Here is a 22718-nt window from a genome sequence, read left to right as displayed (position 1 = left end):
GGTGTAGGGCATATTTCCAACACGATAGAGCATTAACTTTTAGCGACAGTCCCCGGATATTTGAATTCTGAACCGCCACAATGCATACCTGAAGCAACGTAATAAAAACACAGCAATACGTACCTATATCAACATAATAAAACCGTGCCAGGGTTCACCTATTGAACCCGTGTTTTAGCGCCATTCAGTGGACATTTGTCTTTGAAACTGCGGCGAAACGTGCAGTAAGGTAGGCCTACGTAATAACGGTGTTGCAGAAAAGTACCCAGAGAGAGGTACTTATGAGACCAGGTTGGTCGTATGGACACTTTTATGGTGTTTGTCATTTTTGGAACATCAAAAAGGTACATATGGCTATATCTATATCTATCCAATAATGTGAAGACTTCAGGTGATGCCAGCTTTGGATTGACATACAAAACTGTCAAATATTATCCTTATATTGTAATCATTACGATTGCTGCCTAAAACATTTGTTTTGTCTGCTTAACTATATACATGATACAGCTAACCATGTAACTTGTATTATATTTCTGCCATATGGACATTACTTTGATACACTCCTCTGTGGCTGATAATATAAGTCTTCCCAATTGTAACATTGAAACAAGCATTTTCTGTAACGCTGCTTTGAAACAATATGTATTGTGAATATATGTTGCATATGGTGCAGGTCAGACATCAGTGTTTGCCTCATGACTAAATGTCATTTCAAAATGTTGTCGTCTTTAATGTTCTGTTATTTGAAGTCGCGATAAAATGGAAGTAGCGACATTTCCGTATTGTGACACATCCGAGTATAAAATAATTCTTAAAAAAAGAAAAAATGTAAGGTGTTGACTTGGGTCTGTACATGAGTTGTTGATTGGATGGAGGCAAATCTGAATGGCAGCTTGCAGTGTATTGTTAGAAAGGGACAGGGTTTATACAAACAAAGTGATTGGAGAAGTCCATCACACGTCATCAGAATTATGGGGTCAAAAAATGTAATGAAATATATACATGTCAATTGTTTACAATAAGATCAATAATGTGCATTTAAAAAATAGATGAAGTTCACTTCATGCTGACTTTAAAACAGCATACCACGCATTCAACATAATAGTGCCACATACAGTCCTGTGAGGGGCATTTAATTTAACGGCTAGAGCTGAATATAATCAAACCTCAATTAAGCGCCTGTTAAGTCTGTCTCTCCTCCAGCTGCCCATTCAGCCCCCTGTCGGGCAGGCGGTTTGCCCCTGACTCATCGCCCCGTGTCCAGGGTCATATACCAGCGCTCAGCGGCGTGAAAGCCTGCTGTGTGCTGCCCCATAAATTAACACATTTCCCTCTCTCTCTCTACCACCTTCATCACAGGAAGTCTGCTTGGCCTGCTCATATCATATATCACATGAGAAGAGGGACTTTCCGCACTCGTATAGTCCAACATGCTCCATTTCAAGTGCCCTTTTATGTATTTAATATGTTTCAAGTGCTGCATATTTTCCTGGAAGCTTCGGGAGGATATTAGTCTAAATTCACTTATCTGTTTAGGCCATGCATCTAAGAATGTATGCACACTGGTGGGCCAATGCCTTGTTGTAATATGTTGATTTATTTCCCAACGTGCAGCTGATCATTCTGAAGTCCTCGGTCATCTCCTGGGTTGTATCAGACTTCAACAAATAGCCCATGGATGTTGTTTTGAGTGGTGCATGTGGGCTTGATTTTGCTCACAGCAGCTCTGTGATGGGCTAATTGGTTTAGCAGGTTGGGTCCTGAGACGGCCAAAGGGCAGCGGGGCGTAGTGAGCCACAACGTGAACCTGATGTTCAGGAGGATGCTTTGTTTCAGTCTGCGGATGGGGAGCATGTGGCAGGCAGAGCAACCTCTGCATTCAGTGTCTCTGACCCTTTTTTTTTTCTCTGCCTCCACCCCTTCTATCCGGCTGCTTCACATTGGTTTTGAAAAAGCTTTGAATGACTCTGACTTTAACCTATCACATATACAATGGTTCAGTTATTATTATGAGTATTTTTTTTTTTTGTTAATGGGTATTTATATGTGTACATATATCTAAATAATATATTTTAAATTAGTTTTTTTTTTGCATTCTGTGGTAATCAACAGCATGACTTTCAAATGGCTTTATGTACAGATTTAAAATGTTATGGGTGCAGAAAATAAAGAAAAACTAAATAATATTTGTCAATGGAATATTTTTATTGTGTTTATCATTAAGCAGCACAACCGTCTCCAACATTGATCAGAAAATTTGAAAAATCAGCAAATTAGAATGATTTTTGAAGGATCATCTGACACTGAAGACTGGAGTAATGGCTGCTGAAAATTCAGCTTTGCATCACAGAAATAAATGTAATTTTTTTGCTTCATTTTATTATGGTTTTTGCTTTATTTTTGATTTGTGTATATGTGACCCTGGACCACAAAACCAGTCATAAGGGTCAATTTTTCGAAATTGAGATTTATGCATCTTTTAAGCTGAATAAATAAGCTTTCCATTGATGTATGGTTTGTTAGGATAGGACAATATTTGGCCGAGATACAACTATTTGAATATCTGGAATCTGACGGTGCTAAAAAAATAAAAATACTGAGAAAATCTCCTTTAAAGTTGTCCAAATGAAGTTCAATGCATATTACTAATCAAAAATTAAGTTTTAATATATGTACAGTAGGACATTTACAAAACATCTTCATGGAACATGATCTTTACATAATATCCTAATGATTTTTGGCATAAAAGAAAAATCAATAATTCTGACCCATACAATGTATTTTTGGCTATTGCTACAAATATACCCCAGCGACTTAAGACTGGTTTTGTGGTCCAGGGTCACATATATTAAAATATTACTATTATTGTTTTTCCAGAGTTTACTGGGTTACATTTGCTGTAAACAATATTAAACAAAACAAGGACAGACCTTGTAGAGTGTCTAATCTCTGGGGGCATCTAATATGAGTGTTTATTATTTTAATCATTCATGAGGGTTGAGACTCTGGGACGGCTGAAGGCTCCAGATTAAATTCTCCCTGGGAGCTTGTTATGACACTGACACTGTTTTCAGCCTAGTAAATGCTCCCTTGGGATGCAGGAAAGGGGTCGTTGTGAAGATGTTTAACCCCTATAAAGGATGAGGCCTTGAACTTCGCGTGACATGCAGTGACCAACAATGAATTGGGAAACCAATTTACTGTGGTTTCCATATCTTTTTACTGATCCTGACTCTCGTTCCTTTCTACCCACCAGGTGATGAGCATCCTCAGCAACCCTAGCGCCGTGGCCCCTCAGCCCCAGCATGAGTTCTCCATCTCCCCCTTGCACAGCAGCCTGGAGGCCTCCAACCCAATCTCAGCCAGCTGCAGCCATCGCTCCGAGCCTATCAAGACTGCTGACAGCCTGCCCTCCTCCCAGTCCTACTGCCCCTCTACGTATAGCACCACCAGCTACAGCGTGGACCCCGTCACTGCGGGCTACCAGTACAGTCAGTACGGCCAGAGTAAGTGCCTCTCTCCTCTTTACTTATAGTGAAAAAAAAACATTTTTGTCACATTTCCCCCTACATACCCATCGGTAGGACTCAAATTGTATTCCTCATGAGTAAGTCGCTTTAGATAAACGCATCTGCTAAATGAGTAAATGTAAAAATGTAACTGTAAGTTACCCTAATATTGACACTTTTTATTTTATACTGCAGTGGTTCTCAACCAGAGGGCCGCAGCAAACTTCTTTTTAAGGGGGAATCTCAAAATGACTTAAAATGTTTAAAATAAGAAATATAAAAATAATAATAATTTAATATTTCTTATTTAATTTGTTCCTTCAACAACTGTGATTTTTATTTAAGAACCAGGACCTTCTTAAAGAGATAATTTAAAAAGGACACTTATTTCATCCATTTAATCCATGTGTTGTTCCAACCCGTATTTCTTCTATGAAATGCAAAAGGAGAATTTTAAGTTGAATATCCTGGCCACTTTTTTTTCTCCATGTAATAAAAGACAGGAGCTGTAAAGCTCCAAAATCTCTTTCTCTAAAAAAAGCACCATAACAGTGGTCAATACATCTTATGCACTAAAATGCACTATATCCCATATTTTAAAGCCATATGATAGCTCTGTGTGAGAAACTGAAATTTAAGTCAAATTAAATCATGCACTACAGATTATTGGGGGTTCATGAGAAAAATAACAGATCTTTTGAATCAAATGAGATAGTACACAAAACTGACCTGAATTTTGAGTTCAAGTGAGTTCAGTGAGTTCAACTCAACTGGCACAAAAAATAAGGTGTAGAAAAACTATTTTTATTTAGAAATTGCTAGTAAATTTCTCAAGCAATTACACAAAAATATCAAGTATTTTGTGGTGTTGCTTTCTGTCATATGGAAAAGAGTACCTGGTTATTCATTAAATGATTTACAATTCAGTTCATTTACATTCAGTTATTTTAGTTGAGTTTAGTACCGAATCTTAATGTTTGAGGGAACTATTTCTTTTAAGTACTCCCTGGGGTGCGAAATTACTGATTTAGCCCACCTGTCTAATATTTCATTGAAATTCGGGAGACAGCTTAAGGGCGCACTTTGTAGAGGTGCGTGTGTTTGCGTGTGTTCAGTGTGACCGTGAGTGTCAGAGAGCAGATTCGGTGCTCCTCTTAGGGAAGGCAGAGATTCATTCTGAGCGGGATTTAAGGAGTAAACGGGGCTGACAGGAGAGAAAGGCTTCCTGAGGGAGAGAGGTTAAGTGAGCTGTGATTACTCTCTCTGCGAGCTGTCAGCACCAGTGTCTCCTGTACAGACAGCTAGCCCACCCACAGGTATGCGGCTGCTACCGTACGTGCCACCATTCCCTGACAGCTTCCTTTTTGCTCTTGCTTACAGACGCTAACGTGCTGCGCTTACTGTCACACTGACAGATGTCTGGCACCGTCCGCACACACCCTCGCTCTGCCCCGCCTCAACACTTCCGCTAATGATGAATAAAGGAAGGAGAGGTTCAAATAACACCTCCTCGACTGCAGTAATCAAAGGGCCTCCGACTAAACAACATCAGAGGCTCTTGACATGCCAGCAGCTAATGCCAGCGCGCTAATGCTCGCCTTTTTTATATCCATTAATCATAGACGTCTCCGTCGTGATGCATTTTGTCATTACTGTTGACATTTTGATCAAATGATCACTGTGTTTACTGCTTGTCGGAAAAGGAGTGGCTGTGGTCGCAATGCCAACTCCAAAAACACTCATGTAGCAAAAACTCAATCCTGTCAGTTTCGAAATGCAAAGCCCTCAGGTTTAACCTCCTCCGCTTGACTGTTTTCACTTCCATTTTTTTGCATTTCGGCTTTGAGGATGGGGGTGGGAAACATCTATGCAAATAATTACCTGAAGGTTACAGCTAGCACAGTGCTAACTTAATAAGTAAACCGATTCCAGTTGGACTCAGCGAGGGAGGCCTTTTCTGTTTTGAAAAGGGAAGTGGCTAGAGGGGTTAATTGGAGCTTCCCCAGTTTTTTGTGCCGCACCACTTCCATCCTGTCCTTGGTTTGTCCTCGCAACCCCAAACACGATTCACTGTCTTTTTCCACCAATCCAATGCCCTTAATGCCTTTAGCTCATGTATTTAAATTGAAACAGTGTGAGATGGGAGGCAGATCAATGCTGAGGTCCTGGGTTGCAAGCGGGACTCTGGGTGCCCTCTGACCCTGGATTAGCCTGCGGGATAGAGTCGACACGTGCTCCTGATAAAGATCTCCCAGCGAAGCCAGACTCCAGATCAATCCAATGCGAGCCGTGCCCTCAGGTGCTATGTTAGTCACACCGTTTTGTGTGCTACACCTATCTGGTGGGAATCTCGCTACTCTTTCAGCCGTCTCTCCCCTCTCTCTATTGCATTTTGCACAGCCGTACAGATACATATCTCGATCAACAGTAACAGTTTTCACAGGCGTAGAAAATCAAGTGGACTCATTATCTAAATCTACTCAGTAGAGCTGAAAAAGTTTTAGCTTCACCAACTTTTCTCCCCCAACCAATTGCGTTCAAAAGAACTTGAAAAAGGCTTTTTGTTTTGTTTTTTGTTTTGTTTAAATTTTATGGCAATTTGGGTGGCTTTTTTTTTTTAAGAAAGATGGATGTAATAGACTGGTGTATCACAATATAATGTTATATGATGGGAAGTGTGGAATTCTGAGAAGAGGGATGACAGACATAATGAGAAATGTGCTGAGGAATACTCGCTATGACAGGAATGAGTGACAGTGGGGAACAGGTGCTCTGTGTCTCTGGAATCAGAAGTGTGTTTGTGAAAGCTCACAATGATGTGAAGTGTCTGCTCTGAAACTAAACCCATAGTTTATATGCTTATATGGATCAATGACAAATAAGAATGTTCAAGATGAAAATATAGAAAAGTCACCTTTGTATGTGTTTTGGTTTTTATAAAAAAAATTTTTAAAACACTTCAACAGTTTTTGTTTATTTTGATTTAAGAACAATGTCAACTGGTTTAATCATGAAGTTAAAAGTAATAAAATATTTCCCCAAACTTAATCATAATTTTCAAAAAATTGCTTAGATGGATCAATTACAAATAAGCTGCGTAAAATGAAATTGTAGAACTATAACCTTTGTATTCATGTTGATTTCATACATTTTAATTTCGATTGAAAGGCTCTAAAAACTATCAAGTGGTGTAACCTTAAAGTTAAAATGTATAAAATATTTTCCTGAACCTAATCAGTGTTAAAAAAAACAACTATATTTCTAAAAAAAAAATTAAAAAAAAATACATATATACTGTATATATATATATATATATATTTATGAAAAAAAAATTACAAATAAGCTGCGTAAAATGAAATTGTAGAACTATAACCTTTGTATTCATGTTGATTTCATACATTTTAATTTCGATTGAAAGGCTCTAAAAACTATCAAGTGGTGTAACCTTAAAGTTAAAATGTATAAAATATTTTCCTGAACCTAATCAGTGTTAAAAAAAACAACTATATTTCTAAAAAAAAAATTAAAAAAAAATACATATATATACTGTATATATATATATATATATTTATGAAAAAAAATTATGTTGGTTATGCCACACTGATTTCATTAGGCAGACAAAGATTCTTTTTATTTATATTTATTTTATTTTTTCATTGCATATTTTTAAAAAGCTATGACAGTATATTTAGATATTAATTTTAGATAGATTATGCCAAACAGCATTTTTACAACTTTTACTTAGACCAGTCTGTTACACCAAGACCTTTTTTATTTTACATTTTATTGTGCCACAAAATTTTACCTTATGCCAAACAATATATATTTTTAAGTATTTTAGTTTTTTAATGAGACCAAGAAAAAAAATTCTAGCTTGTTCATCGTTGAACAGGTGTATTCAGGTAACTGTGTATGGATTGCATGTACTTCACAGATCTAGGCAAAAATTGTCACTGTTGCATATTATTTTGGTATCACTGAGAAATTAATTGATTGTTTTCATCTTTGTGTGTAGCTGCGGTGGATTACCTGGCTAAGAATGTGAGCTTGTCCACGCAGAGAAGGATGAAGCTCGGAGAGCACTCGGCTGTGCTCGGACTGCTACAGGTGGAGACGGGACAGGCGTATTGATGGATTTCAAACTGAACATCCAACCATGTGTTTCACCAGCATCCCTCCATTCTTTCTGCAGCGCCCATATATGGACCATCTGACTAGGAATGAACAAGACCAAGAGAAGTACAAAATCATGGGCAGTCTTAGATTTTCTACCTATAGCAGCGTGAATACAAAAGCCATTCCACATAAAAAACAGACACTATTGTGCCGCATCTCCTTACTCGTCCTGATCCTTTCTCTATTTCACAACAAAGAGACCCTTTCAGGGCTTCAGAAAGAAGCAGAGGGAAAATGAGCATCAATTGTCTGAGCCCAAATCACTAAAGCCCTGCCCTTCGGCATCCAGTGTTAGCACACATAGGCTACAGCTGCAGCCGCTTGCCCATTCCAAACGGTTCGGACCATGTTGTTTATAGAAAATGATGGTATTATAATTATATTTGTTATTATAAATGTGGTTGTTCCTATTGCTGTTGCATTTACTTATTGTAATTACTCTTTGTTTACATGTTTCATTTTTATTTTTCTCATGTTTAGTTCCTGTTTCTATTTTAACCACAAGGCCTTGCTTTGTAACATTACATTTCTAATGGATTTACATGACATTGTGGCAGGTTGTTTGCAAAGCTACAATGCATACAATTTACTCATTTAAATCTTAAACCTGACATTCCACAAAACCTGGGCTGGTCAGTGGGGCATCTGGGTTGGTGGAGCCTTGATATGCTCTCTATGGGTGGAAAGTGTCTTAGGGATATCAGTGTTATTTATGATGATTTTGTCTTAAAAACATACACTGTTCTGAAATATGATGACCAAATGACAAAAATACATTCTTTTCATTCTAGTACTTTTTGCAATGAACACATACTTAATCATCTCTGTGGTCACTATAATTACCATTATAATGAGCCCTTATGGGCAAATGCCAATTTTAGCATGTTATGGCTTTTGATATACTTTCCCATACGCTTCTCTGCTATTCATGGAAAGTATAGATATAGCTTATCATTTATCCAAGAACTTAAAAACAATCAGATATTAGCCAATGAATGGCTGAAGGGTAATTTGTGAATTAATGTTTCAGCAATTAGGAAGAGGATGTACTAAATTGCTAAATGTCTAAATGTAAATTGGTAGCACTTTTTTATTCATAAGAAAATTAGTTTCTGTGGTCACTGTAAAATGAACTGAACTGAAACTGTATCTGATTTTTCGCAGTTTGTAGAGAGAAGTCGACTTTTACTGGAAATTATGCCATTTTATATAGGTAAAAAGTGGGATGGTCTCTGAATAATTGTCTTGAAGAAAAAAAAATCTTCAAAATATTACATTGAGAGATGGAATATATGACCACATTTATGGATTCTGTGTTTACATTTAATATTTGCCACCATGGCTCCTTATTCCACCTATTATCAGCTGTGTTTTTAACTTCAGAGACTATTTCGGTGGCTAAGATGAACTGAATCTAAACTGTGCTCCAGTGTCACTAGATGTGCCCTAAAATGCCATATATATTCAGGACAATAACTGAAATGTAAACACGTGACCATGTGCCAACAAATGACTGAGGACATTTCCATTTTAACGCTTACAATATTTTGTAGTTAATAAAAAAAAGACAAAAAAGAAATGTGAAAAAAAAAATCATGTTTTTAGTGTGTTGCACTCATTTCTACTGCAAGCATTAATCTACCTTTGGGATATTTGAAGCACTATCCGATGGGGCGATACACCTTTCCCAAATATCTTTTCAACCTCAGTTGCTCTTTATTCTTTCATTGTTTACCTTTTTTTGCGCATATGTAATTTTCTTTGATATATTTCCGTTCAGCATGTGTGTATATTATCATGGCATAATTTATTCAGCTGTATGAAATACTAGCGTAGTGGGAACTTGTATTGGCATTTACTACCTTCAGCCTGTTGGTGTCTTTACTGTAGCACTGGCATATCTGTTATGGATTAAAGCTCAAAAAAGTGGACAAAGAAACCCAGATTGCTTCTTTTTTCTCAACACCCACTATATGGATCATGCAATAGTCAAATATGCTCATGGGGCATATATATGTCTTCTATTTAAAAACTAAAACATTTTATTACGCATTTAATAGTTGACTCAGTAATGATATATGGCCAGAAGTATCATGTAGGCCTGCTTTACAATCTAGTACTAAATTTATGAAGAGCTTTTTAATCTGAAATGCTCATTTTCTGTAATACTTCAAACATGAAAATCTATTGGCATTTATCATATACACTCTTTTCATTGCTTTGATGTTGCTGTCAACTATAATCATGATTTAATCCCCATCTTAACAATGCTGTATTTTTATAGCCACTTTGAAGTCAAGAGCATCATGACAGTTGTGGTGATTTAAGATACTAAAAATATCAGTTTCCAGTAATTGAGTTTCCCTGGAAGTGAATAGAGTGAAGTGTTGCAGACAGTGTCACAACGGAGACTCTCAGAGCACTGTATTCACAGAAGAGCTGCAGGGCCTGAGGGAATTTACTGCGTTTCTTATGGGGTCACTGAAGGCTGGGCACTGAATACCAGCCAATGTGTAATGGTATTAACGGCCCAAGATGCAGGCGTGCGTTGCACCTCCCATCAGAACGAACACCTCTCTGATGATGGATTATAAACTCTCAGTGTTTAATTAAGATCTTTAAAGTAATATACATTATAAACAAGTTTTAGTGTTGCCATCTGGGTTCATTTAACGCATTCACACAGTGAGGGAATGTTTCTGCATGTGATTTTGCACTGAGGAATCCTCTTTATGATTCAGCTGTCCTCAGTGTGATGTCATAAAATATCCTTTCAGATATTTCCAATATTACTGTTAGGGGAGCAGCTGCTGGGATGACCTCATAAAGAGTCAAATTTGCTTTTTGGATGGTCATGACAGTTATTTGTCCTTTGACAGTTATAGATGCCAAACTGTTTTTATTATATTATTTATTACTTATTTAGCTATATTTATTATTATATAAAATACATTTAGGGAAATTTGTGTATGTGATACAAAGACTGAAAAATGGAAAGAAAGAATTAAACACTTAAGACATTTATTATATTTTGACTATATTTTATACTCTATTACATATTATATTGATATTTTTGCAGATAATCTAATCAGTATTTGATGTCTGAAATTGGTCATGAATGTGTGTGTGTGTGTGTAGACACATGCCTACATGACAATTTATATATATTTAATATAATATAAATTTTTATTAATAAATAATCGAGTATATTATATTAAATATTATATTTTTATTAATAATATAATTTATCAATAACATTATATTATATTATATGATATTATATTATTATATTATTTATTAAACGAATTAAAGTAATAAAATATGAGATTAAGTAATATTGGAAATGTTTAAAATGACATTTTATGACATCACATTACATCGAGGACAGCTGAATCACGTGCGATTATTTTCCAAATATTATTATGAACATAAACTGATAAATCGGATAACTAAATTAAATGAATATATCGTTCAAAAAGACTAAATAAATAGGTGAATAAATAGCCAATACCATCAATAAGATCAAAGAACTGACTTTCCAGTGGGGGAGTTTTAAAGAATTTCTGGGACGTGGTGCTTTCATGATAATGAGTATTTTGGGTCACTCACAAGTTGTTATTTTGAGGTAGGAACATGCTACGAGGTACAGACTGATTAAAACATGTCTGAAGAATTCACCACGACACCCCTCTCCCCCCTCCTTTGGCTGTTATTATTATGTTTTAGAAACTCTGCGGTGTCAACCTCTCGAAAACGTAACAAAGAAAGCACTTACAAAGCCTAACATCTCCTTAAATCCCATAATTATTCCAGGATACATTATGTACCTGAGCCCGGGTGTCTGATCTTCACCGAAGGGATTCCACATTCCTACAATCAGCTTACACCGACAGATCGCATGATTGCCTAATAACCTGGATCGGTAAGTAGAGCGCTTAGCAGAAGATTGTTACAGAGAGAAGAATGTATCCCTTTGACAGACTCCATTGTTCGACATATTCTGCTTCTACGAAGCATTATACTCTTCTAAAATGGATTTTTTTTTTTTGTAGGCTACAGATGTCAATAGGGTAAGACAATTTTATTTCTCCTCGCAATTCACACGAAGTTTCCCTTTTTGAAACCCAGTCTTTCATTTGCTATATCCAGGCACCTAATACAAGATTATAGTCCCCCATAGTAGCTAACCCTGGCATCCCTCAACCAAGCCTCGGTGTGCCCCTCCTTGCCCCCAGACTCTAATCTCCACACTCCAGCATCACTGCAAAATTAAGCTGTGAGAGAGCTGGGAGTCGTTTTAACCCCGCTCGGTCTAAAAGACTCTCAATACACCCTATTGAAAAATAAAAAATTCTCGGTGCAGTCAACATTTTTATTCCTACCTACCAATATGTCTCATTCGTATCTCTCTTTAATGTCGAGCGCCGTCTATTTCTCTCCGTCTTCCGTGCCATCTCACCTCAGTGAGCAAAAAAGGCGGGATTTCAAGGTGAACATGCAGATATAAATCCAAGAGATAAATCGCGGGGCCTGTTTACAGGTTGCTCGCGAAATCTACAGTTAGCTTGAGGATTTATTCATAGTAATAATCCAAAATGGAGGCGAAATACTACAGACTGAAAATAATGAGCACGCGCTGCTGCATTCTGTGGGGAGATGCATACATAAACCCTCTTTTTGAAAGCAGTCAGCTCTTAACAAAGCGTGACGCCTGGGTATAGACTCTAATACACAAAGACAATTTTTTTTCTAGATAATAGCCTATCACGCAGCATACAATTTAAATTAAAAAAATGCAATTTTCACCTTGAAATGAACAAATGATTACAATTTCTATACAAATTAAGGCATACAGGCAGCACCTCAGTGCACAGAAAAACTGACATAATTACCATGAAATACATTCTCAAATATTTGTATTTTGTCCATAGCTTTAAAACATGCCAGTCTGCCGCCTTCTGATCTCACCTTCTGGGGCAAACACAGAGGAAAAAAAGAGAGTGGAAATCATCTAAGATGAAAAGCCCTTCAACGGGCAAGATAAAAATGTGTAAAAAAGGCATAGGGGAAAAAATAAAACAAACAGCAAATTGCTGCCGTTCAGCCTGACAGCCCCTGGAGTTATCTCTAAAAGCCAAATTACTGAGTCTTATCATGGGAATCATATCTAATGGTTATCTACTCAGATGTTTCTCTCTCTCCCTCCTCTCTGCACCCCCTGTTCTTTGCCAGAGATTGCATTTATTTATGATTAGGAATATCTTTAGAAGAAAAGATGTTAACTTGTACATTTCGTTTGGAAAGTTATGGTGAATTGCAAGTGCTACAAAAGAACGAGGCATGTAATTCAGAGGTGAGCGCAGCCTCTGAGGATGATGGGAGAGATGCATGCCAATGACCAGGTGGTAGCTATATGCAAATATTTTAAATATAGGCTCAGAAAACAAAATTTCTATCATAAAATGTAGAATTATTGGGTATTATATTATATTATACAGTATTATTGGGTATTATATTATATTATTTACCTTGTTATATGTAGTTTGATTAGAAAAAACATGAAAAGATAAATAGACATTAAGCTCAGGAAACACTATTACTTAAACATTATTATTAACCAGAAACAGATTATTATATTATATTAATTATATTATATTTCTTAAACATTATATATACATATAAAAATGCTTATAAATAGAAACATTTTAATAATGTAATGTAGGTTGATAAGCATAATCATAGATGTTAGGATTCTGAGATTAGTATAGGGTTTTATATTTGAATATATTTACCTATTTATTAAATTTATATGTATATTATAATGTAAAATATAATATAAAATATTATAATAGGCTGATAAACACAAATAGACATATTAGTGATCACCCCAAAACAAAATGAGTGCCCTGCTGTACTGTATGATAGTATTTCTTCTTTAAGCAAATTGAAACATATATTACAAAACCACTTCACAAACAACATATGGCCTTGCTGACCTTTCCCAGATAGCTTTGCTTCTCACACAGTTCTGAATATTGGAAAAGCAGAAGAGCTGCAGTTGTCTAGATGGAATGATGGAGGGTCTTGTGGGTGTGCGTTCTCTCTTCCTCTCAGCACACATGTGACGGCTTGCTTCATGCCTAGTGAAGCCCTTAACAATGCTAGGAGAGAACTTGTAAAGACGTTCCCTTCCTTATACCTGCCCTCCCACTCCTCTATCTATCTCAGCACACTGTCTGCCTGAGAGGCGCACATCAGATTTCAACACTTGACCTCATAATGCTGGAGGTCAGTGCCACACCAGCAGCAATTTCACACACAAGATGAAAAGGAAATTAACATTGAAGTTGTTTGAGGCGGCAGCTCTGGGCTCTGGCCTGCTCAGGCGGCAGTCTCCTAACCCCAGCTGGACGTCCTCCTGCTGGAGGCTTATAACCTCTAACCACCTCAACTCAAGGACCAGAAGGCAAAAGAGACCAAAGGAGAACACAGCACTGCGGCATATCAGAAACAAGGTATTAAAAACAGGGCTTTGTGACCTTCAATTTCAACTGAGCCACGTTTTTGATGATCTCCTGTGGAAATTAAATTTTTTTTTATACTTAGACGTGAATGTGGAAAAAAAAGAAAAAGTGTATTATATATTATTGTAAACCTAACATAGATGTAAAATAGTAAGTAAATATATAGAAGAAAAAGCAGAAAATATAATGAGCCTTACTTGCATGATGTAATAAACACAATTGTGATTAACATAAAACATTAAACAACAAAAGTTGCTAAAAGTTGAAAAAAAAAAATCTCAGAAACACAATTATTTCTCCTCTCCTCAATTCACATCATGCAGGTGGATCTTTTTGCATTCCTGAGTTAGAAGATGGATAAACTAAAAAGTTCATTGTTAAAGTGTTACTAATCACAAGTACCTGCCACTGTGCACCTCCGAAAAATCTAATGTGACACACTGAGATGGAAAATTTATTCTATTTGTCAGTGTCCCTGACTGTGTTGCCAGTGCTGAATGGTAATTTCCCTCATCTTAACCAACCCTCCCCCAAAAACAATTTACAGTTCTGTTGCCATTATGTCCTACCAAGACCAGTGCAGATTCAGTCATGACCTTCATATTATGTGAAAATTGGACTTTGCAAACTTGACACAAGAGGGGGAGAGGAGACAGAATTGCTTTTCGCTCGATAAGCCTGAGTTCTTCAAAAATCAGCTTCCTAGGAACTGCAGTACAATGTCACCATCCACTCATAAATATGCATGCAAGTAAAAATGACTTTATAATTTAAATGTTAACAATAAATATACACTGTAAAAAGTGAAAATTTGCAGTTGCTTTGTTAAGGTGCTTTTTCTATTAATTAAAGTTAGACAATTTTGACATTAAATAATATTTTGACTTTTGAATAAAACGAGTTACATTTTTAGGTTTCTCGACAAAACCTTTTTTTTTTTACAATGTAATTTTAAGTTGATTGTTGCATTGACCTATGAAATTGAAGGTAACTAATTTGTTTCCTAAAAGGGAACACTTCGCCGTTTTTTGTTTTGTCTTTCACAAAGAAAAGTACACATACGTCTCATGAAGCAGCAAACTATGTTGGACATACACATATTGAAAAGTGAGAAATACTCGCACCGATTTGTCCATTATCTTTCGTGCGTCATGTTCTTCTTCACACCTCGTGGGATCCGTTTACTTTTTGCAGCCTGGCTGTGACATATATTGAGGTGGACGTTTCATTTTTTATGACATGTTCAGCGTTGACCCAGCTGGGGCTCGGGAATTGTGTCACATGTCACTGAATGTTTCCGTGTTTCATTTTGTTTTGCCCTCTGCAGCACATTAGCATTGTTTATCCTCCAGCATGTTGATTGTTGCTTCTCCAGCTTTCTAATTTAATCAGTAGTCCCATCGGGCTGCAGAAATGAATCAAGCATTTGTCCAACATGTCTGTGCGTTTGACTGATGTTCTGCCTTGTTTGTGTTATCCCAGAGCTGTGCCCACTTTGTTATTAATTGAGCTTTTTTTGGCCGTCATTTTGCTCCGTTTAATTCCCTTAAAGGAAAGATTCTTCTTTTCAGATCTGCGACACTGCGGGTCATTAATTATGACGGTAATAAAAGGTGCTTGTGTTGTGCCAGCAAGCCTCTGCCAGTGCGAGGAATCTTTCTCTGTTAACCGGAGGCTTGTCTTTCTTTGCATTCAGGCTGGAGGGACAGTATTGTATGTAGCACCAACAGGCTCTTGGACACTGAGGCCAGCCACATCTTCGTGCAATTTACAATACGTGCAGCGACAGTTCTCCAAGCCGCACGAGTGTGTTTGTCTTTTGTGGAGGACAAGTTTGAATGGAAGGAAGAATAATTACGACAATAGGTCCCATACGTCATGTAAAGTCTGCAGAGATGAAGAGTCTTAAGTATGGTTTTATTCTGCATAGATCTTCATATCCACATTTCTTGCTGAGCCACATTGTTGTGACGTTCTCACAAGCGTTGACTGTGTAAATATTAGATAAAGAACAGGCTTACAAGTAAAGAACATGAAGTAACACAAATGTAAATACTACTGAAGGCTTTCTTGTTTAGCATTTAAAGGCTTAATCTTCATTATCTGTGGATGCAGCGCGCTACTATCTTTCTTTATTATGCGCCTATAGCGGTCCTGTAACGGTCTACAATGTTACCATGGAGAATTGTAGCAAATATCAGACCGCTGAATGTCGCGATTGACCAATGAGAATCGGGTATTTCAGAGCGTTCGGATGACTGTTTTTACATACTGTTGTTTTTTTTTTTCAAACAGGTTAAATTATGAATTAATGTATAAATTTAAATTATTTGTAACATTTGTAATCAAAAACTGGCTAATGGTTGTTGAGCACAGAAGCCATTCGCTACATTGACCGTGAGCGCGGATGAGCGTCTGGTGCCGTGCGCGCTGCCTAGTGGACCTTGGTTTTCTACAGCTCAATTAATTCGCGCATGCGCTGTTTTCCGCGCGAACGCGAAAGTTGGATTGTGCGATGTTGACACAAATGTGGGGGGGGTACACGCGGACGTGAGTCAAAAATCGGTCAATAGCCGGACTAAACGTATTGTATTACGTATTGTTGTTGAAATAGTTATTTCCAAGCCAAGGTTATGTGTTTGTAAGGCCAAGACCACTGCACGAGTAGTAGGCCTAGGCTATGGTTTAGAGTTTATGTAGGCTGTTTCTTTCTGTCTATCCCCTTACTGCTGTTTTAGCAGTAATGCCTTTTTATTATGAAAACATATTCAGAATGTCTTGTGGGGCTGTCCTTCACTTTTTGAGAATATGTTAATCCCTGAGACGGCAAATCAGCTGCAGTCTGTCGTCTATGCTCAGCACCTGTATTAAATCTATTATGCTCTCTGGAGTCTCATTGGGATGAAAATAAGAAATCCCCCTCTTATTGTCCCAGTGTGCAGTCAGGGGAATAGTGAACGTCTGCAACAGACCTGTGTTTGGGAAAAGGGCAATTACAAATGAATTTAACATCTAGAAGAGAGTGGGATTACAAAACCTTATATCAGTTATAGAATTCTCCTCCCTCATTACATTTGCACACACAGGCGTTTGGTACTGATCTGAGAATCGCACAGAAGGGGAGAACATTTTAATTTGAGGGATTAGAGCAACTCGGATCAACCTGATTGTACATGATGCCGTCAAATGTTTCAGAACACAGTGGGATGACTGAGATTTAGGTACTTATTTTTAAAGAATGACATTAATCCAGACATCAGCTCTTTGATGAAAAATATTACAACATGATTTTAAAGGAGAGATACATTTGAACTGTTCAGCACAACAGCTGACAACACTTTCAACCATCAAATATGTTTAATATATATTAAAATGATCTATAGTCATGAAACATATAAGTCTGTAATAAGCTCAACATTATTTTAACCTCTCTTTTCCAACAAATGTCATTCACATTTCGCAATCTACAGTAATTCAGATGTTTTTTAATAATATACATTAGCTACATGTAGAAGAAATGTATTGCATCACTCCTATTCTTTCTGCAAGCATCTATACGCCAGTAGATGGTGACAATTGACTTCTTGACAGTCATTTGAACCATTTAGTCAACTGATTTTTTCAAACACTCTTTCGTTCAGAAACAGAACAAGTTTGTCCCTGTCCTAAATCGCACCCTAAACCTTCGCAGTCTTCCTCTAAATCCACACATTCGTGACGCAATGCCACTTTGACTGTCGGTACAAGTCAGAAGTGCGCATTGAGGGCGCATAGCGGCCGCAAGGGGGGTGCTCACAAGCACCCTTCTGAAAGCAAAAATGATGACACGTGGGACAACCCTACGTTCTTGTGGACTTAACGGACATGCACACACGGCAGTCATTGTAAGACCGTAATGTGTCAAGTGTGCCTTTTGGGACAGGGCCTTTGAGTGAGTCACTGAATCATTTACTCAACCAGTTCATTCAAAAACTGATTCACTGAAAAACACAACACTGTGTGTTGCTTGAAGAGGTGGAGAACAGTTAATTCTGCTTTGTTTGAAGCAAAAATAGACCAAGTAACTGGCAATAATGTGTTTAAAATGTAACTTCTCTTTGTTCCTCTCTGGTTTTTCTTTTTTGGTGTTCTAACACCAAGACAGTTCAAGTATAACTCTAGCTCTCCCTTTCATGTGGTTTTGCTGAATGTATAGGCTACATAAGATAACACTGCCAAAATGTGTAGCTAGCTGTAGCAACCATCAAAAAGATCTGCTTGCTCAAACTGAGGTGGGATCAACATCACAACTCAAAGCAGAACTTGTGCCTCAATATAAATGTTCCTCTAAGCCCTTTGGTACCTCTCTCCTTTCCCTCACTGGGTGTTACTTAAAATTATGATCAGAGGCAAGTCCTCAGGTTTCAGGGCATCAAATATGGGGTGGGGGGAAGGGGGAAAAAGAATGATAGGGAGAGAGGGCATAAGAAAGAAAGAGGGAGCAAGAGTGGAGAGAACACTTTCCCAGGGTTCTGACAACTAGAACAGCTGAGATTCTGTCCTCCCCCATCCTTTAGGCCAAAGACAGCTCATTGTGCCGACAGATGTGTGTGAGGGAAGGTTGTGATGTTGTGCCAGAACGGGGAAAGTTGTGTAATGAGAAAAGTAGGGAGAATGCCCATTCCTGCTTAACGTTTTTTCTCCCACATGCATAAAGAGAGATTGGTCGAACAGCTGCAGCCCTTCCATGTGTCGGTACGAGTACCCGAGCACCCGGGCTGAAGCTACATTCTCAGTTCTCCTGCTGATGGCCCTCAGTCTTCACAGTTTCAATATTCAGAGATTTTTTATGAATGACATGTTAATGAGTAGAGATTTTTTTTAATGAATGACATGTATCATCAACATGTTATGATGTGTTTTACTGTCTCATGTTTCATGTCTTCATTGGATTCTATTATAAGGCCCAGAGCAGATGTTGTGCCGATCAGTGATTATGATAAAAATTGCAGGACATTTTTATAGTTGTACCCTCACTTTCCCCTCTCCCTTTTCCCTATTTTATTTTATTTTATTTTAAAAATGACCAGGACTCTTGCTAAAAATTTATTTATTTATTTAACCTCTACAATCCAAGCAAAAATAAATAAATAAATCGGGACCCTTTCCAAAATCTGAACATTCTCAGAAAAAAAGGCACAAAATCTATCACTGGGGTGGTACCTTTTCAAAGGGTATGCCTTTGTACCTTATTTACCACATATTAGCGTTTAAAAGGGTATTGCACCAATGACAACTTTTTAACCTTTTTTCTAAGAGTTTAAGACAATTTTATGGGTGTACCCCCTCTCCCCTTGAACATTTTTTAGAACTTTAGTGTGCCCAGGACAACATTTCCAGTTTTCCCCTTCTACTGACAACCTAACACAGTGATTTTTGTCATCTGCTATCATTTGTTTAATGTAATTTTAGTTTGCCCAAAAGAGGTCATAAAACACAGAACATCAAACCTTGGAACCCAAATAAATCCTCCTTTCCTGTTCTCTTAATATGGATAATAAGACTCATATGCTCAGTTTACATATAATAGCAGTTTGAGCCATGCGACTCTAGGCAGTTTGAATGCCTTGACTATTTAATGCATTTTGGGATACATCATGAGAACAAACTTAACTTTATAGTGCCATCAAAAATGAAATGCATGGGACGTGGCAAGCTTGAGGGTGGTTTCCCACAAATTTAGTCCTGGCTAAAGGCTTTATTATGAGTGAAATGCTGAGAGCAGATGTCAACAGTACTCTTGGCCCTGCAACTGGAGGTGGGTAGAGAAAGTTGTGGTTGTCGGGGGAGGCCCCCCAAAAGCCAACATCTGTTCCTATCACCATCAGTACTGCAGCTGGAAGGGTGTGTGATGTCATCAGAGGGCAGCTGGCCCCCAGTAGACAACACAGCGAGAGGATGCGAGTGTGAGAGCGTGAGAGAGAGCTGTTGTTGGGAAAGGTGAGGTGGGTGGATTTGCCTTCGCTGCTGGTGGGGAATATGACATGATGCTTGTTTTGACCTATCTATTAATGTATTTAAAAACATTCAAATATCAAAGAATCAGCCCTGTGGATCCTCATGACTGTGTGTCATGATTAATTAAAATATAAAAGAAATCAGATAATTTGACCTTTTTTATGACAACGCTGAAAAAAACAATTTTGAATGAGAAATTAATTTTCACAAATGATTACAAAGAAATGTCAAGTAACACACTAAATTAAACATGACTTATTTATTTATTTTTTTAAGGGAAGAATGTTTTTTTTTTTTTTTACTTTTTTCGGGAATAATGATTAAGATGTGTACACATGTATTTAAGGTGTGAGCAAAATATATTTACACATTTTTTTTTTTTAGACATGTTATATGTTTTGACAAAAATGTGTTAGATTTCTAATGATAAAACAATACACTGTTCAAAATTAAGACCAAGGTGTTTAGACACTTTCTTAGATTGCCATATGCTAATTTTTCTGGTAATCTGTACTAACACTCATGCTTAGTCCACCCAAAAATGAAAATTTTGTCATCAGTACTCACCATCATGTCATTCCAAACCTGTAAGACTGACTTTCTTTTATAGAACACAAAAAGAAAAAAGATATTTTGATGAATGTTGGTAACTAAACTTTTTCGGTTCCCATTGACTTCCACTGTATGGACAAAAAACATATGATAGGAATAGGAAAAATGTCAATATAAGAACCAGAATGGTTTGATTATCAACATCGTTCAAAATATATTTTGTGTTCAGCAGAAGAAAGAAATGTATATAGGTTTAGAACAATATGAGGGTGATGAATGATTTTCATTTTTAGGCTATCCCTGTAAGTAGTTAAAAAATTACTAGTGTTACTTAATGAGAGACCCATTGAATTAATCTTAAGTATTTAGATGTTTTTATAGGGCAGATCTATACACCTTAATGATCATCATACTAGGTCCCATCAAAAAGCAGAGGCTTTATAGCTTATTTAGGAAATTGAGAAATTCAAGTAAAGAGTGGCCTTTACCTTAAACATTAAGCCTGCACTTGCAGAGAGGGTCCATAGATCTATATCATATATTTCAGAGGAGATGTGATGTCTGATAGGACCCATGTGATTTGAGTACTGAGAAGGGGCCCTCGGTTTGAGAGAGACTCTAAGGCTTCGTTATGGAGCTTAGTTCACCATCCATGCTAATATGAACCACGTAAACCAAACATCTCCATTTCTGTGCCCGTGTGTATAGAACATACGAGCCACCTCAGGGACCCCTGCATTGCTTTTTAATAAGTGGGGCATTACAAAGCAGCTTCCTGAGACTGCAAACTAGGGTGCTTAACAGGGAAAGAGGGTTTTTACTGCAATCAAATAGGAGGGATGAGACTCGCTGGAGCTGAAGAGAAAAGGCATAACTTTCAACTGATTGTTGTTTATTTTAATAGATGACATTTTCAGTAAAATAACCCTTGTCTGTCTTGTACTGGTTATGTATAGTCAAATGATGACTTATTGATTGTTCTTGACTCCATACAGAGTCACTGAGTTTAAAGCAAAAAAAAACCCTTTAAAGTGACATTTGTAAAGAAAACCTTGATTCCTACAGTTTTTTTTACTGTTCCCTACTCACTGGGAAGGGGCAATCTGGTGAAGTTTACTTCACTTGACATGCCTTAATTACGAACACCCTGAAACCACATCAAGCAAAGACAAAACTTGAGTACGAGTCTCAATACCCACACAGGGGCGGACAATTAGGCAAAGGTAGGCGACCGCCTTGGGCCCCCAAAAGCCAAGGGCCTCCTAAAATGCTTTTCATATTGGATATGCGCATTAAGCGCTGACACGCGAATGACATTTTCAGTAAAATAACCCTTGTCTGTCTTGTACTGGTTATGTATAGTCAAATGATGACTTATTGATTGTTCTTGACTCCATACAGAGTCACTGAGTTTAAAGCAAAAAAAAACCCTTTAAAGTGACATTTGTAAAGAAAACCTTGATTCCTACAGTTTTTTTTACTGTTCCCTACTCACTGGGAAGGGGCAATCTGGTGAAGTTTACTTCACTTGACATGCCTTAATTACGAACACCCTGAAACCACATCAAGCAAAGACAAAACTTGAGTACGAGTCTCAATACCCACACAGGGGCGGACAATTAGGCAAAGGTAGGCGACCGCCTTGGGCCCCCAAAAGCCAAGGGCCTCCTAAAATGCTTTTCATATTGGATATGCGCATTAAGCGCTGACACGCGAACGGTTGCTGTTTACGGTGTTTATTACCACGACACCCGTCCGAGTCAGCGCCTGCAGGTGTACGGCTGTACGCACTGTGCGTACCATGAGCGTTCAGACTGACCTCAGATTTGCCCGCAAACATTTCAGCAGTTATTATAGGCCTGTGTCTCCCGTATTTCTGTCGACTGAACCAGCCATGCCATTAATTATGAATTTATCAGTCTTTTGCATGCCAAAGTCAATTTCTGCATAGAAATATTAC

At 37.6% G+C, this 22718-nt stretch overlaps 1 protein-coding gene across 1 annotated transcript in view; it reads left to right on the top strand.

Moving 5' to 3' along the window:
• Positions 1-8051, top strand: part of LOC107712658 (paired box protein Pax-7-like) — a 52917-nt gene extending 44866 nt beyond the window's left edge. Inside the window, exons 7-8 of the mRNA XM_016517968.1 lie at positions 3257-3506; positions 7525-8051. Of these exons, the coding sequence (XP_016373454.1) occupies positions 3257-3506; positions 7525-7640 (366 nt within the window). The 3' untranslated portion in view covers positions 7641-8051. The remainder of the gene's footprint in view (positions 1-3256; positions 3507-7524) is intronic.
• Positions 8052-22718: the final 14667 nt, after the last annotated feature.

The sequence above is a fragment of the Sinocyclocheilus rhinocerous genome, unplaced genomic scaffold (assembly GCF_001515625.1).
Source record: "Sinocyclocheilus rhinocerous isolate Xijiao unplaced genomic scaffold, SAMN03320098_v1.1 scaffold418, whole genome shotgun sequence".
Lineage (NCBI taxonomy): Eukaryota > Metazoa > Chordata > Actinopteri > Cypriniformes > Cyprinidae > Sinocyclocheilus > Sinocyclocheilus rhinocerous.
The sequence above is the reverse complement of the archived record's forward strand: the minus strand, read 5'-3'. Positions and strand labels throughout refer to the sequence as shown.